Source organism: Aspergillus undulatus (assembly GCF_047715775.1).
Source record: "Aspergillus undulatus strain CBS 261.88 unplaced genomic scaffold BDV17scaffold_45, whole genome shotgun sequence".
In the NCBI taxonomy this organism is placed as follows: domain Eukaryota; kingdom Fungi; phylum Ascomycota; class Eurotiomycetes; order Eurotiales; family Aspergillaceae; genus Aspergillus; species Aspergillus undulatus.
The window spans coordinates 115,319-131,477 of NW_027396649.1; the positions used below are offsets into that span (position 1 = coordinate 115,319).

At 53.7% G+C, this 16,159-nt stretch overlaps 6 protein-coding genes across 6 annotated transcripts; 2 read left to right on the plus strand and 4 right to left on the minus strand.

Moving 5' to 3' along the window:
* Window positions 1–7: 7 nt before the first annotated feature.
* tpcK (decarboxylase tpcK) lies at window positions 8–671 on the minus strand. The gene is made up of 3 exons (XM_073754626.1): window positions 435–671; window positions 173–369; window positions 8–116 (listed from the first exon to the last, which is right to left on the minus strand). Exons 1-3 carry the CDS (start codon window positions 624–626, stop codon window positions 47–49), a joined length of 459 nt encoding a protein of 152 aa, XP_073612994.1. The 5' UTR covers window positions 627–671; the 3' UTR covers window positions 8–46.
* A 212-nt stretch (window positions 672–883) lies between these two features.
* tpcL (anthrone oxygenase tpcL) lies at window positions 884–1,567 on the plus strand. The gene is made up of 2 exons (XM_073754627.1): window positions 884–942; window positions 1,009–1,567. Exon 2 carries the CDS (start codon window positions 1,014–1,016, stop codon window positions 1,446–1,448), a length of 435 nt encoding a protein of 144 aa, XP_073612995.1. The 5' UTR covers window positions 884–942; window positions 1,009–1,013; the 3' UTR covers window positions 1,449–1,567.
* Window positions 1,568–1,589: 22 nt separating this feature from the next.
* On the minus strand, window positions 1,590–2,648 carry BDV17DRAFT_283459 (beta-lactamase-like protein; the record flags this gene model as incomplete). The annotated part of the gene is made up of 2 exons (XM_073760362.1): window positions 1,590–2,408; window positions 2,487–2,648. The coding sequence occupies 2 exons, from the start codon at window positions 2,646–2,648 to the stop codon at window positions 1,590–1,592; spliced, it is 981 nt and encodes a 326-aa protein (XP_073612996.1).
* A 572-nt stretch (window positions 2,649–3,220) lies between these two features.
* Window positions 3,221–4,675, minus strand: tpcI (questin oxygenase tpcI; the record flags this gene model as incomplete). Its single annotated transcript, XM_073763960.1, has 1 exon — window positions 3,221–4,675. One exon carries the CDS (start codon window positions 4,673–4,675, stop codon window positions 3,311–3,313), a length of 1,365 nt encoding a protein of 454 aa, XP_073612997.1. The 3' UTR covers window positions 3,221–3,310.
* A 633-nt stretch (window positions 4,676–5,308) lies between these two features.
* BDV17DRAFT_293783 (uncharacterized protein) lies at window positions 5,309–6,835 on the minus strand (the record flags this gene model as incomplete). Its single annotated transcript, XM_073762698.1, has 1 exon — window positions 5,309–6,835. The coding sequence occupies one exon, from the start codon at window positions 6,833–6,835 to the stop codon at window positions 5,309–5,311; it is 1,527 nt and encodes a 508-aa protein (XP_073612998.1).
* Window positions 6,836–10,534: 3,699 nt separating this feature from the next.
* On the plus strand, window positions 10,535–16,103 carry BDV17DRAFT_293784 (type I polyketide synthase; the record flags this gene model as incomplete). Its single annotated transcript, XM_073762699.1, has 4 exons — window positions 10,535–10,830; window positions 10,899–12,303; window positions 12,373–14,739; window positions 14,811–16,103. The coding sequence occupies 4 exons, from the start codon at window positions 10,535–10,537 to the stop codon at window positions 16,101–16,103; spliced, it is 5,361 nt and encodes a 1,786-aa protein (XP_073612999.1).
* Between the last annotated feature and the right edge of the window lie 56 nt (window positions 16,104–16,159).

Below are 16,159 nucleotides of genomic sequence, written 5' to 3' on the forward strand. Positions count from 1 at the left end.
TTGAGTGGAATGAGATAACGACCACAATCTGTACCTCCATCGACCACTAGCAGTCCTTGAAGCCGTCGACGACCTCCCCATCTCTCACAAACTCCTCAACCCACCCTATGGTCATCCTACGTTTGGATCAACAAGACGCTCATGTCGAGCGGGAGGCACATCAAACACTTACATACTCCTCTTGGTATCAGCGAACTTCTCATGATCACCAACAAGATACTCCTTATACCATGGGTCCTGTTTCATCCGTTTGTAATCTTCAATGTCCTTGAACACCGCCTGACTGAAGCAGTCAAAGTCGGCAACATTGGCCATCTGTGGGTCAAATAGCTGCGACATCAAGGCCCGAGTTGAACTTGAGTTGTGAATCTAATCATATCTTAATCGACACCCAACACCAAGCAAATGCCATTCACAGCTTCTTCGGAACTTACCTGAGTCCATCTTTTTACCCCGTATTTGACCATTAGGTTCTTGGTCATTGGCGCCGAGATATTCACCATGTGGTTGCGGTAGTCTTCCTCACTCATGCCGGGCTTGCGATACCCGCAGATGGTCAGACAGAGATACTTGCCGGCTGTTGCACCAGCTGGCTCCTCCGGGAGCTCTGGCTCAATGAATGTCATGGCTAATTCCTCAGGTTTGAGGGGAACGAAAAAAGTGAGATGAGGGATGGATTCTGGAGAAAAAGCGTGGGAGAAAAGAGGAAGAACTCCGGCATGATTCTCTGATTCTTCCCGAGATATGCAAGCAATCGTGCCACTTTTTGGACCGAGACTGCGGCGGAATCTGAAACCTATAACTCATTGCACACGGGCTGCTGCTCAGGTGTACGGCATCTAAATCAACTCATTCATTTATTCTTGGATCGATTGGAGACCATGGCGCCGCACCAGATTGGCGTGCAGGCGACTGCTGTAATCACCGGTTCCGCACTGTCAGGCAAGCAGCTACGATTCTAGCCTTGAAACAAAATCCCCTACTGACATATCTCATTGATTCAAACAGGCGCCATGCTGTGCCTCTCGGCCATCGCAGTCCCCGTCTTCCTCGACACTGACGACACCTCCAGCCACCTTGTCCGCCAATGGGCCCGGACCTACCACTACGGTCACATCATCCTCCCGGCGGTATGCATCGCCACCTGCGGCCTTTATGCTTATATCACCTTGAGCAAACGCGCCACGAGCAGGAAGCATTGGCCCACCTACGCGGCAGCGGGCGTGACCACAGTCGCCATGGTGCCCTTCACCTGGGTGCTCATGACACCCACGAACAACACGTTGTTTGGGCTGGAGAAGGCATCTTCCGAGACGGCAGAGGATGAATTTGGGGCCGTGCGGCAGCTCGTGGTGACATGGTCCTGGCTGCATGTTACTCGGTCGTTGTTCCCTCTTGTCGGGGCAATCGTGGGGTTCCGGGGGTTACTACAGGACCTGGAGGTGTAGATTGGAAAGCAATAATTGACCCGATGTTCCTTGTCTCTCGGGGTAATGGCATCGGGTTAATGTAAGGTGTCATCTGTCTTGGCTTGCATACCTAGCTCAACTCTACATGCAAGTTTTACTTCTAGTAGCTAGTTCGTTCTACTAAACTTCCTCAAGCGCAAACCACTTCTTCACTCCCCCCCTCACCTCAAACGCCACAATGCCATCCTCGGCTAACTTCCGCAGAACCTCGCCCATGAACGGTTCCAGCGCCAACTCCCTAAGCCCCGCCTCCACTCCCTCCCCGTAGATGGCCGCCACGAGCTGCTGGACCGTGACGCTGCCCTTGCCTCGTCCCTGTCCGTGTCCCTTTCCCTGGCCGGAGCCTCTCTCATCCCGCTTGGTCTGCACCAGCGCCTTCAAGACCTGTCGCTCACGTCGCAGCTTCTGCGCCAGCTCGCCGGCGATCTTTGCCCGCAGGTCGGCAATCACAATGCCGTGCGCCGGGTAACCCGTTACACAGCCTTGGGCCTGCATCTTGCGCAGCGTATCCATCCACGTGCTGAGGTGCTCCACGGCCGAGGTGCCGTGGCCGAGGATGTTGTCGCCCGTGAACATGGCGCGCTCCTCCTCGAGGATGAAGCACATATGGTCGTCGGAGTGACCCGGTGTGTGCACCGCGCGCACGGTAGCGCCCTCGACGCGGAAGATCTGGCCGTCCGTGATGGGCTGCTGCGTGGTGCTCGGTGTGTGCTTGTAAATTGACGAGGCCAGATCCGGATACATGCGGATGAGGTCGGGGACCCCGCCGGTGTGGTCGCCGTGCCAGTGGGTGAGAAGGACGTGGGAGAGGGAAATTCCTCTAGCCGAGAGAGTGTGAGAGATTAGATCGGCCCAATCTGGGATGCCCTGGCCGGTGTCGATGAGGAGGCGTTCGGGACCCGTCCCGATGATAAATGTGTTTGTTCCTTGTAGAGTGAACTGTTCGCGTACATTAGCCCGGGTTCGTCCTAGCTAGAGTTTGAAGGAGAGAGAGAGAGAGAGAGAGAGAGAGCTTGCCTTTCCTGGATTCTGACCGAGGATTCGAATGACTAGCGGGCTAAGCTCCTCCACATCGAGCAGTGTGGGCAAGCTTCTCTGCTGGCTCTCTAGGTAATCTTCAAAAGCGCATATGTTGAGAGCCTTGTTGATCTGGCGGTAGCCTCCTTCCCCGGGCGCCATGGTGAGAGTTGCTACACTGTTGGATGGGTTTATGGTTAGTGGGACAGGGAAGACGCGGTATGCACGATTTGAAGTATATCATATTTGCGCCGAGACGATCTTCGGATCGATTTCGCCATCGGGCATCGGACAAAAAAGAGCCTTACTCTTATTATGCTCATGCTATAGATCATATACGCGGTGCAATTGTAGACCCCACGTCCCTGCCCATTACCCGCAGAATCAGTGCCAGTGACGGGCATCATGGTCTCCCTCCAGACATCCCAGCAACCCCCCAGCATGCCGCCCAGCATGCCTCCTCTCCTCTCCACGCTTTTTTTTACACCCTCGCTCGTGCCCAGAGGATAGTAAGTGACTTCGTAGGTTGTATACGTGAGCCAGCGTCAAAATCTTTGCAAATCAGGTGGGAAAGGAGAGGAAGGAAGAATGACTAGTACGAGAAGTTGGAGGCATGCCAGCCAGCTTCATTTGCCTTGCTTTCATTAACATATCCTCTGACAAACTCAGCAATTCCTTGATCCTGGAACCATAATTCATATATTCAACAAGATATCCCAGCAATTCCAACAAGTGGCAAGGTTCCTCTAGGGCTGTTTTCACTATAGGCCAGACTAGAACAGCTATACTTGGCGAGGAGGACACTCTCTTTGCGTATAAATATACTACTTCAAGTCCGGCACCTTCATCCAGGCCAGATCAAACCCAGACCCCCAAACCCATTTATCACTATTATCCACACCATCCTTTGTAGTATCATACCCCATCTGCGCAATCCTCAACCAAAGCTCGTCCTTGACCGGAAACGAATCCCCCCATTCCCCCTCCTCAAACGGCCTCGATACCTCCTCCCCGTTTTTCAACGCCCGCACAAACTTGGCAATGTGTCCATCATCATGCACCTCATTAACGGCCTTGTACAGCTCCCGCCAGCCCATCCCCTTACTCGCCGTCGGCTCATACCCCGCGATATCCTCCAGCCGCAGCTCCGCCGCCCCATTGGCCGCGTACCACGCCAGGTCCAGCCGCGCCTTCCACTCCACCAGGCGCGCGCGGTCTTCAAGCGAAATCCACGCCTGGCGAATCAAGACGCTGAGGAAAATCGAACACGTCACGTCGTGCATGATGAAAAAGTCCACCTTGCGCACCTTGCCGGGCCGTTGCGCCGCGCCCGCGCTGTACGCAGCGCAGTTGATCATCTCCGCCGTGCGCCGCTCGAGTTCTTCCACCTGTAGTTCCCCGCCCGGCGCGAATATCTGGAATTGCGCGGCGATGGCCACGATCTCGTCCATGGCGCGGGCTAGCGGGCCGTCGCGCAAGCGGAACGGCCCGTCCTGCATGCGGCCCGCGGTGCGGGTCTTGTCGTTGGCCCGGACCTGCTCGTAGAGCTCGACGAGCGGTTTCGCAGGCACAGAGCCGGATTGCGCGAGCTGCTCGGCGCGGTGGAAGAATGTGTCGATGTTGCCGGGGTCGTGGGAGGCTGCGTGGGCAAGGCCCTCGGCGATGATGCTGGGCTGCTCAAACTCGATGCCGAAGCCGAGGTGGATGATCGGGTGCAGGAGGCCCTCGTACAGCTGGGCGAACATGGCTTCGGCGAGGGGCGTGCGGCTGAAGCAGTATTCCTGTAGGACGGCCCGCCAGCCCTTGGCGTCGATTTCGGTCTGGAAGAAGTGCAGGAAGTTGGTGTACTGGGCTAGATCGAGCATACGGGCGCGGAACTGCTCCGGGTCGCGGAGGGACTGGACGACCGCCGGGTCCAGCGGGGGCAGGGGACGTTGATAGCCGTACCCGTCGTCGTAGGCCCGCTGCAGCTGTTTGGGGCCGCCGCCCATGGCGAGGACCGTCAGCACCGAGTGCGCGATGTGGTTGTGGCCTCCAACGTCGCGGAAATACATGTGGTATTTATCGTGGTTCTGTTGCAAGAGCTCGTTGGCGGTCTCGATCACGCCAGCAGGACTGGCGGCGTCGAGGCGAGCAAACCCTAGGTGCTCGGGGGATAACTTCACTTGTGAGGCTTGCACGACCGTCATGATATCGCTACAGCTTTGAGAGTGATATACCGGATAAACGATTCAAAAGAGTTAGATGGCTTCCATGTTCTGCTCAAGGTCGATGATGGTGCCGCCATGTTTTCTTATAAAAAAAAATAAAAAGAGACGTCCTATAGTCAAAGTACGCACTCGGGTTATAATCAGGCCACTACTACCACCACTGGCCCGATTTGAGGAGTAGACACACAGCGACCAATAAACAGACCCGAGATGCAGATTAGCCAATTGCCCCGATGCACGTTATGGTGTGTGAGCCTGGAATTTCCCAGCCCGTAAGCTCTAAATCTCCCCGACCATTCGCAGGTGAGACGGACAGAGACGCTCGACTTGCAGAATGCATTGGGGAGCGTGTTTGGGTTGGGGGCCATGCAAGCAGGTTCGTAGTAACTTGTAATTAGAGCTGTGGCTCCGTCGATTAGATAGCCCTTGATTTGCATGTCTGGCTGATTGGAAAGCTCGGTAAAGTGAGGGATCACTATATACTTAGTCTACTAAGCTCTACCTTGAACCATGCTCTATCATGCACAAATAGCCGTCTAATCACCTCGAGAAATATACGATCCCAAATCTTTATGCTCCCTCCTTGGGGAGACAACAAAAAATCAGTTCTCGTTAATTTTGTCGCAATCGGTTGATGATATCCGCGGACAGCGAACTAAGGCTTTCGCGCAAGTCGCTCTCCATCTGAGCCAACGTACGGGAGGAAAAGAAGGTTGCTACCGTCCTGTCATTATCCGCTGCTCCCCTGTGGCGGCCTGAACATTCTTGATCCAGGCCTCGACCGTTCCCTCCCTTGGGGCCTTTGAGCTTTGGTGATAGCTGATTCACCAATCGTTGCACGCGGTGCAGTTCGCCGAGGACAAGCCGTGCGGGCACGCGACCATTGGCGGTGCCGTCTTTGTTATACGTACGGCCCAGCGCCCTCATATAATGATCGGTGCTGCTGCTCGAGATAATGCTGCTCGCTGATCTCAGCCCCGTGTCAGGCTCCACGCTGCCCGCTCTTGAGCCGGAACTTTGTGTTCGCGCCGCGCTGGCGTATCGCTCCAGAATTTTGAGCCCGATCATGGAGATGATAGCAAGTTGGAAGGCATTCTCAGCGCACGAAAGGCATGAAAGCATGCTGGTTACTGCCTGAATGTAGTTTTTGTTCTCGGACAGTACACTCTCGGCAACTCCTGGATCGTTGACGTTTGACCACGGGAGCGCCAGGTCCGTGCCGGTGAACTTCGAGACGAGAGAACACTGAGCTGAAGAAAGCGTTTTTAGGAGATCAAGTGCCTGTGCCACGCAGCCACACGGTGAGTTGGTGGTGGTGGCACGTACCACACTTGACCTTGCAATGGACGGCGTTTGAACGCTACTAGAGGCAAGCGAGGGCGCCCCTGATGGTCCCGTAAGCGATGCGCTGACGAGGTCATTAATGTCCGACGTTCCAAGGCTAAGGTTCATGCTCTTGTCCGGGATGAGAAGTGAACCAATGTCATTCGAGGGTCGGATGGCGCCGTCACCGTCCACAAGAGGGCGCTCAAAATCCAAGGGGTCGGCAAATACGAAATCCATGTCGTTGATGTCGGGATCAAAATCTGGCAAATGTGCAAACAGATTCGAGTCCCCAATCGTGGAAAAGAGGTTTGACGAGCACGTTCCAACAGCAGTATCTGGCATGGAAGAAATCGAAATCGTATAGTCTGGAGGTGTATTGAGGAAGCTGATGGTCTCCGGTAAACTGACGGGGGAAGCTGCGACAGGCCGGGGAGAAGGTGCCGCAATCTCGATTATGTCTCCATCTCGCGAGCGGTCGGTCTGCGATTCCTGGTCGGTGTTCGACTTGGAGTTGGATGAGGAGGTGTGGAAGCTGGTGTTATTTTTGCTGGTACAGCTGTTCGGATTGCCGCCGGTGCTGTTCTCTCGCCTCCGCCCCGGGCGCTTTGCAAAGAAGTATTGGCACTTTATGCCCCGGGCCACACACTTGGAGCATGATGGCTTCTCCTTGGGGCATTTGATCTTCGATGTGGCACACGCATGGCAACTATCTCGTAGCTTGGTGGAACCGGCGCTGCGGCTGGAGGCGGTCATGACGGGGGAGGGCGGCGTGGTTCGGTCCAGCACCTGGTCGCCGGGGTCTAGGACTGGCATTGTTTGCTGTGTGTGTCTGCTCTGGATTGATGGGGGGTTTACCCTGGTGCAGCATTAGGGGAGTAGACGATGATCGACACAGGTCGGGATCAAGCTTGGAAACATCAACTGGGCCGCCGCCCATGTAGTTAAATGTGGGCGACGTTTGCCCACGTGCGGGACTATTACTGTATTTATGATTCAGAAACTTGAACTAACTAGTTCATGGGCTGGGTCTAGGTCACGGACGAATCCGTTTAGCCTAGTGGTGGCTGCTGATAGTTAACTACTCCATATTCCTGCCGCCTCCTATTTGATTGAGGCTCGGAACGACGCATTATTTAAACTCGTCCAGAGGTTCCCTGTCATCTTACTAGTGAATTACTTACCAAAGTACTAGGACTGTGGGGGTAGTGCCTAGCATACTCGGTAGTCGTAATGTCTAGGCAACACCCAGTAACGCCGAGGGATCCATGTTCTCTAGCGATTAGTACAATGCCTTATTTCTTATACCCATGAATATATGCAGTCTCATCATTCGCCTGCTCATCTCCTCGGTTAAATTGGGGGGCCTGAAGATTAGCACGGGGGTTGACTTTCAGGGTCTCAGTATCCCTCAACCTCGGCCAATCCGTAGGTCGAATCGACATAGAACTTGGCATTGCGATTGATTTATACATATCGTTATCATGTCTTTGGGAGGAAACCGCCACCTCGACATACCCCAATTCTCCACTTCCTCTCTCTCTCTCTCTCTTTCTCTCTCAAACGGGCAGTGACATGCAGCAGCTGCGGCTGTCAAGAACGTCAGATACGCCAAGTGGGGTTCACTAATGGCCAATCAGCTGATCTCCGGTATCTTAATAGTTAGATCTCTTATTCCTCTCAATTTGAGTCACTATATAGGTTCATGTGGGTGTGAGTTCCTGACAGCAAGTATCTCTCGGTCACCCCTCTCAACAGTGGCTGCAATGCCGGGCTCATCCTGAGGGAGGGGTAGACCACCGTCATCTCACGATGACGAAGCTGCATTTTGACGGTCTCGTTCACGCATGGCCCGGTTCGACCTTTTGAGCATGAAACGCAGATCACCCCGGCTCGATCCCTGCTCAATGCTGTACCACCCCGCCCATAGTACCCACTCGCCTGCATCGGGGGCTTTTCCATTTGATAACATCATCTTCATTTCCAGACACCAAATTGCTGCCGAGCATCTCATATTGGCGTTGCGCCTGTCGCGGACGCGACCTCCGTGTCCATTACGCGGCTGGGAGCCGCGCTGTTGCCGCAATCTTCCTAAGAGCCTCACACCCAGAGCATAGTTGACTACTCGGATCTTTTATTTTTAGAGCCCATATCTAAAGGATCTACCCACAGAAAGCCAGGTGCTCGTTACCTAGCGATTGTTGGCACGGGTCATATAAGCACACCATCTGGAGGGTCGAATCCTAGTGCGAGAGGTATCCTTTGATGATCGAATGAATATAGCCCAGCATCAAATCCTGCAGGATCTTGCCAAAACTGGGCGCCTCAATGTCAGATGGGACTTTGCAATCTAAGGCTTGTCGTCGCCCCGTTCTAGATCCTGCAGTTGGCGTTTTGCCGATCGCGGCCCCGCCTGATAGATTACTCTCCATTCTCCTACTCTGTAGATTTGGAGTAAAGCTTCTCTCGCGCATACAATTGAAAACATGCGCTTTTTTTGGCCCCCAATGGCGTCAATGTCACTTTCAGGCAATATGATCCTCAGGATGTAACGTAGGATATGCACATGAACTCTGGTCTAAGATTATTAGTCGAATCCCAAAGACCGGCGCCGTTCCGTGGCCCGCTGATGAGGATGAGATAAAGACTACCATTTTGCTTACTCCATATATTAATTCCGGAGTCTGTTAATCTGCCAGATAAAAAAGATCCACTTTGGCTAGTGTAGCAGCCAATCATGAAGCATGCTGCTATTCTTCAGAGTAGCCCCGTACTTGCGCCACCATGAATCAATCCTGTGTTGTTTTTTGGGCCAGGCCACGCGGGCCGCCTGCTAGTCCTTTTGTCTTGCTTTTAGCTTGCTTTTGGGTCCTGGATCAGTGGTGATTGATGGATACTCCATACTATCTAATACCTAATTCTATACCTGACTGCAGTGCTTGGTATTAGTTTAAAGGCTTTTTTTTTTTTTTCTTTTTTGATCAACCACAACTAGCATATAATACCAACTATTCCACCGTGTTCTGTTGTCTAGTGTCCTTGGTACGACCAGCGGAGCCACGAATACGCGAGATAATATCATTGAAGGTGCAAGAGGGGGTGTCAGAAGGGATAGATCTTACTCAGGGTCCATATTTGCATAATACTGAGAAGTGATGATGAAGTTTAGTAGATTGTAGATGTTGGCATTGTGACGGGCGTAGGCAGTATTGTTTTCAACTGGCAGCCTTGTATTAACGAGTATCGCAAACTTAGGGAGAGAAAATAAATAGATGGGAAGGTACATCTCCCTCTCATTCCTTTATACATGTTCCTAAGCTTCCATCGTTTTCCATTCTTTTCCTAGTCATCCTTTCTAGAATGTCCTATCGTTGAGGGCACGGCCGACAGCCACATCCCAGGCCATAGCCTGTGACAGGCGTAAGCTATATTATTCCACGCGAGGTCCATAAATTTTGTACTGTTCATCTTGGATTTAATCTTCAATGTATACGCTGTTTTATTCTAACCATACATAGTAAGTTACAAGCACTTGACTTATCACCTGTGCCACAGCGAGGATCCAGTGAACCTGCCAGTTACCTGATAAGATGAAATACAGGTTGATACTAACCGTAGGATTCCCTGGGGGATATCTAGTAGTGGATACTGAAGGTGTAGTAGAATGAATCTTGCTGGAATTGCGCCGAATTGCCCGAGGCTTGCATCGGACAACTTTTTATTCTGCTCGTTCTAACTTCTAAGGCCTCCTTTTGACACAATCAGCGACAACATGAGCGGAGGTTCTGGGAATTAGTAAGGTGTCAACGATCGGGATTTCGAGCCCTTCTCGTATTCCTCAGCACATATGAGGATGAGACCAGACGTAAACTAACACAGGTCCTTAATTTCACCCGTTGATATAGACAAAAGGATCGTGACAATATTTTATTAAAGCCCGAGAGAACTAACACAGGTCAGGAGCAAAATCCCGAGGCGCAGTAACTTCTAATGATTTATAATACAGACAATACCAGGTCAAGCAGCGTCAAGTAGAGACAGTGGTGCTGATGAAACGGTATCAATAAACAGCGTGCTGAGAGAGTCCTTCCTCTGCTCTCCTGGGAGGGCACCAAGCCAAACTAGGGCCGACACTCGGATAGTAATCAATGCTCGGGATGAACCACGGGCATTTCGGGGCGGGTGAATTGGAGAGCGATGACAATTGGGGACTGAGTGGCGTAGTTAGCCCCGAAGTGATCATTCGTACTTAGAGATGGCTTATTAGCAGCGCTCTAACAGTACCTCTAACCCGTTCGCTACCCTTTCTCCCATATCAAACAAGTCCGGTCTTTAGAGGTCTCTCTCATTTGCATCCAGCTGGCCCAGGAAGTGACTCACCCGTGTTGGACACCTTAGCCCTGTTTTTTCTGGTTGCTTTCATTAATTTCTAGTCATAAAACCTGGGCATACCCTGATCTGATGCCCATCTATACCCCCACCACCAGTTCGGATTCCGACAGGGACTCTCACAGGATGAGGCTCGTCTATTTCAGCAACGAGTTCCCAAGGGACGACCTGCTGGACGTATTCCGTCGCCTACACAACCACAGCAAATCTCATGATCAGCAGACATTGGCCGAATTTATATCCAGAGCCACTTGGGCTATCAAGGACGAAGTTCGGCAGCTATCGACAGAGCTGAAGAAGCTGTTCGCCCCATTTGATAACCTCTTCAGCTGGGCAGAAGATACAGAGCTTCGAGAAGGCTTGATCTGCGGCGCCGTGGACGGTGTGCTACTAGTTGTCGTTCAACTGGCGACTTACATTGGGTCAGTAGTCTGCGTCAACTATACAGCGTGACATGTCTCTTGCATTGCTAACTAGCCTCCGTTGTCAGATATGCAGAGAAGCATCCGGAAGAGCTGCTGACTGACTTTTCAAACACGAGTCTCGCTGGTCTGGGTATCGGCCTTCTGGCGTCGACTGCTGTCTCATTGTCCTCGACGTTGGCTGACTTGCCTCGCGCGGGGGCAGACGCCGTCCGCCTAGCCTTCCGCCTGGGCATCCATGTCCAGGGTGTCTCTGCAAACCTGGAAGCCCGTGAGCTGTCACAGCGTCCAGACACGTGGGCATATGTCGTTCATAATATCGACCCAGATGCCGCGCAAAAGGAGCTCGACACGATCCACTCTCGACAGGAGATCCCCGACACTGGCAAGATCTTCGTAAGCGCCGTCAGCCGGACTTCAGTCACCGTGAGTGGTCCACCAGCCAGGTTAAAGGCGCTGTTCAACACGTCGGATTTCTTCCGCGACTCCAAGTTCATTCCGCTGCCAGTTTATGGCGGCCTCTGCCATGCATCACATGTCTACGGCCTGCAGGATACGCAGAGCATCGTCCATCGCAACTCTTTGAGCACAGTCAGCACAAAGGCTTGGCCGGCGACACCAGTCTACTCTACTAGCACTGGCCTATACTACCAAGCCAAAAATGCCACAGAGCTCTTCGAAGCTGTAGTCTCGGAGCTTCTGACTCAGGCCATCTACTGGGACCGTGTCATATTCGGTGCGGTCCAGAGAGTCGAAACCACGGGTGCCTCGGAACTGGCGCTGTACAGCTTTGGCAACTCGATTCCTCTCAACGACCTAACCGCGGCGTTGCAAAGTAGTATCACACACCCCGAAGTCTCCATCAACAACCTTATGACATGGGTCACCCAGGTCGCGCCAGCAGACACAACGCCACGCAGCCCTGCGCAGTCAAAGCTCGCCATCGTCGGCATGTCGTGCAGACTTCCTGGGGGTGCGACAAATACCGAGAAGTTCTGGGAGATCCTAGAGAAGGGGCTGGATGTCTCGCGGCAAATCCCAGCAGACCGGTTCGATGTGGAGACACACTACGACCCAACCGGCAAGGATCTCAACAAGACGATGACCCAGTATGGCTGCTTCATCGATGAGCCTGGTTTGTTCGACGCGCCATTTTTCAACATGTCTCCCCGTGAATCTCAGGTTGTCGATCCACAGATGCGTTTGGCTCTTGTCACGGCGTACGAGGCGCTGGAGCGTGCTGGGTATGTCGGGAACCGGACTGCGGCCACACAGTTGCAGCGTATTGGTACATTCTATGGCCAAGCCGCGGACGACTACCGTGAGGTGAACCAAGGCCAAGAGGTTAGCACCTACTATATTCCAGGTGGTTGTCGAGCCTTTGGCCCTGGCCGTATCAACTACTTCTTCAAGTTTGCTGGTCCCAGCTACAGCATTGATACTGCATGTTCTTCGGGCCTTGCAGCGATCGAGGTAATACATGCACTGACCCCTATCATGACATTTGCATAGGAGAGAAACTTACTGACGAATCATCTTCAGGTCGCCTGCCAGGCCCTTTGGAACGGCGTCGTGGATACCGCCGTCACAGGAGGCGTCAACGTGTTGACCAACCCCGACGGCTTCACTGGACTGTGCAACGGCCACTTCCTCACCAAGGGACACAACGCGTGTAAGACATGGGATGCCACCGCCGATGGCTACTGCCGTGCGGACGGTATTGGAAGTCTTGTTATCAAGCGACTCGAAGACGCCGAAGCCGATAATGATAATATCTTGGGCATTATTCTTGGTGCCGGCACAAACCATTCTGCGGAGGCAGTCTCCATCACTCACCCACATGCCGGCCACCAAGCCTATCTGTCCCGTCAGGTTCTTCGACAGGCCGGCGTCGACCCCCTGGATGTGTCCTACGTCGAGCTCCACGGCACCGGGACCCAAGCCGGCGACCACGAGGAGATGCAGGGCATCCTAGACGTGTATGCTCCGCTCGTCCGGCGTCGCAGCAAGGACCAGCCCTTGCATATTGGTGCGGTTAAGGCAAACGTCGGCCACGGCGAGTCTGTTGCAGGGACCACGGCATTAATCAAGGTGCTTCTAATGCTCCAAAAGAACGCCATCCCGCCACACATCGGCATCAAAACAGAGATCAACCCCCGGTTCCCTCAGGACTTTGATAAGCGCAATCTCCACATTCCAATGAAGTTGACATCTTGGCCCCAGGTGTCTGGAAAGAAGCGGCTGGTAGCAGTCAACAATTTCGGTGCCGCGGGTGGCAACACCACCATGGTCCTGGAGGAGGCGCCGGTTCGCTATATCACCGAGGCAGACCCGCGCCAGACTCACATCATAACTGTCTCGGCCAAGGTCAAGGCATCTTTGGCAGGGAACATTCAGCGCTTGATTGCCTATCTTAATGACCATCCTGATATTAGCCTGGCTGATCTTTCGTACACAACGACTGCCCGCCGCTATCATCACACGCATCGAGTCGCGATTGCCACCTCCAACGTCGCCCATCTAAAGAAGCAGCTGAGTGCCACCTTAGAGAGAGTGGACTTAGTCAAGCCTATTGGGAAGTCTGGGCCCCCACCAATTGCATTCAGCTTTACCGGTCAAGGCGCCTCGTACAAATCGATGAGTCTAGAGTTATACCGTGATGTGCCTACCTTCCGAGAGTGTATTCAGCACCTTGACTCGGTCGCTCAAGGCCAGGGCTTCCCGTCCTTTATTCCAGCTCTTGACGGATCGTACCCTAAGGACCATGCTCACTCTGCCGTTATTACCCAACTTGCCCTTGTCTGTACTGAGATTGCTCTAGCGAAATACTGGGCTTCTCTAGGAGTCAAGCCAGATGTCATTATCGGCCATAGCCTCGGCGAGTATGCGGCAATGCATATCGCCGGTGTTGTTACCGCCAGTGATACGATATTTATGGTTGGACGTCGGGCCCAGATGCTCGAGGAGAGGTGTAAGAGTGGCAGCCATAACATGATGGCTGTTCGGGCTGCTGCTGCACAGATCGCCGAGAGCGCAGAGGGCAAGCCGTACACAGTCGCTTGTATCAACGGCCCATCAGATACAGTGCTCAGCGGGACCAAGGAGCAGATAGATGACATCACGGTCTCCCTTCAAAAGGCCTGCTACCAGTGTATCAGGCTGGATGTTGCATTTGCCTTCCACTCGGACCAGATGGACCCTATTTTGGATGACTTTGAGGCCCTTGCAACAACAGGCGTCATCTTCCAGGAGCCCAGGGTACCCGTAATCTCTCCCCTTCTCGGTAAAGTCATTTTCGACGGCAAGACGCTGAATGCGAACTACGTGCGCCGCGCCACCAGAGAGACGGTTGACTTCCTTTCTGCGCTAGAAAACGCCCAGAAGGTTTCCACCATTAGCGATGACACTGTCTGGATTGAAATTGGGCCGCACCCGGTCTGTACCGGCTTTATCAAAACGACCATCCCGTCCACCGAGCTCGCTATCCCGTCGATCCGCCGTGGCGACGATAACTGGAAGACCATGGCGGAGAGCATGGCCGCTCTGCACCTGGCCGGTGTGGAGGTCGTGTGGAACGAGTTCCATCGCCCGTTCGAGCGCAGGCTCCGCCTCTTGGACCTGCCGACATATGCTTGGAACGAGAAGAACTACTGGCTGCAGTATACCGGGGATTGGTGTTTGACCAAGGGCAATACATTCTATGACGCCGAGAAGGAAGCTGCCCGAGCCAATACGGCGCCAAAAGGGCTACCAGCCAGCGAGATTCAGACCACGACGGTGCAGCAGATTATCGAGGAGAGGTTCGATGGCTTTGCTGGTACGGTCGTCATGCAGTCGGATCTTATGCAGGCGGACCTTCTGGCTGCCGCCCATGGGCACAGCATGAATAACTGCGGTGTTGTTACATCGGTAAGTCGACATCTGTTATGAGACCCTTTTTTTTTTTCGAACGCAATTTGCTAATTTTTCTCGTTCCATAGTCCATCCACGCTGATATTGCATACACCCTCGGTGGCTATCTGCACCGCAAGCTGAATCCCAAGGCCAAGAAGGATATCAACATGAATATTGCCAATCTCGTCGTCACCAAGGGTCTTGTCGCGCAAAGCAACAAGAGAATCCCCCAGCTATTCCGCGTGACTGCTACCACGGCCGATGTTGGCTCTGGAGTCGTCGACTTGACCTGGCAGAACGTAGACAATGACGGCCACGCACATGAGCCCTTCGCCACCGCCAACATCTATTATCAGCACGATGTCTCTGAGTGGCTCGTGTCGTGGGCCCCCCTCGCGCACCTCATTCAGAGCCGGATCGAAGCGCTCGAGCATCTGGCGACGCAGGCCAGAGCCAGCCGCTTCTCGCGCAACATGGCGTACACCCTCTTCGCCAGTAACCTGGTGACCTATGCGGACAAGTACCGTGGCATGCAATCCGTTGTCCTACATGACCTTGAAGGATTCGCCGACGTGCAGCTCACCACCCAAGAGAGCGGCGTCTGGACGGTCCCGCCGTACTTTATCGACAGCGTCGCGCACCTCGCGGGGTTCATCATGAACTGCTCCGACGCCATCGACACGGCCAACAATTACTGCGTCACCCCCGGCTGGAACGCGATGCGGCTCGCGAAGCCCCTGATCCCCGGTGCCCGGTATCGTTCGTATGTCAAGATGATCCCGACAGCCGAGGACCCGACGATCTACTTCGGCGACGTATATATCCTGCAAGAAGAAGACGGGGCCATCGTCGGCGTCGTCAATGGGATCCAATTCCGTCGCTACCCTCGCATTCTGCTCAGCCGGTTCTTCTCGCCACCGGACAAGATGGCTGCAATGGAGGGTAAGCCGCCCAACCCTCAACCACTACCAAAGAAGCTGCCCGCCACGCCAGCACCAGCACCAGCACCAGCACCAAAGCGGGCCCTCCTTCGACACGACTCCGGCCTCGAAAGTGATGGTAAGCCTCCTGCCGCTACGCCAAAGGATGTCTCACCCGCTGCCACAGATGTCGAGGCCGCTCCATCCATCGAGGCTGCCGCTGCATCGGGCAGTATCAGCGCCAGGGCCATCATGCTCATTGCCAACGAGGCCGGTCTAGATCTTGCTGATATGGAGGATGGTGCTGCATTCGCTGACCTAGGCGTTGATAGTCTCATGTCGCTGGTCATCGCAGAGAAGTTCCGGACTGAGCTGGATGTCAAGGTCAGCGGGAGCCTGTTCTTGGATTACGAAACGATTGGGGATTTGAAGGAGTGGTTGGATGAGTACTACAGCTAGACTAAAGGAGGGAAAATACATTTTTACTAGTATTGAAGCTAGACATGATTGTTTGA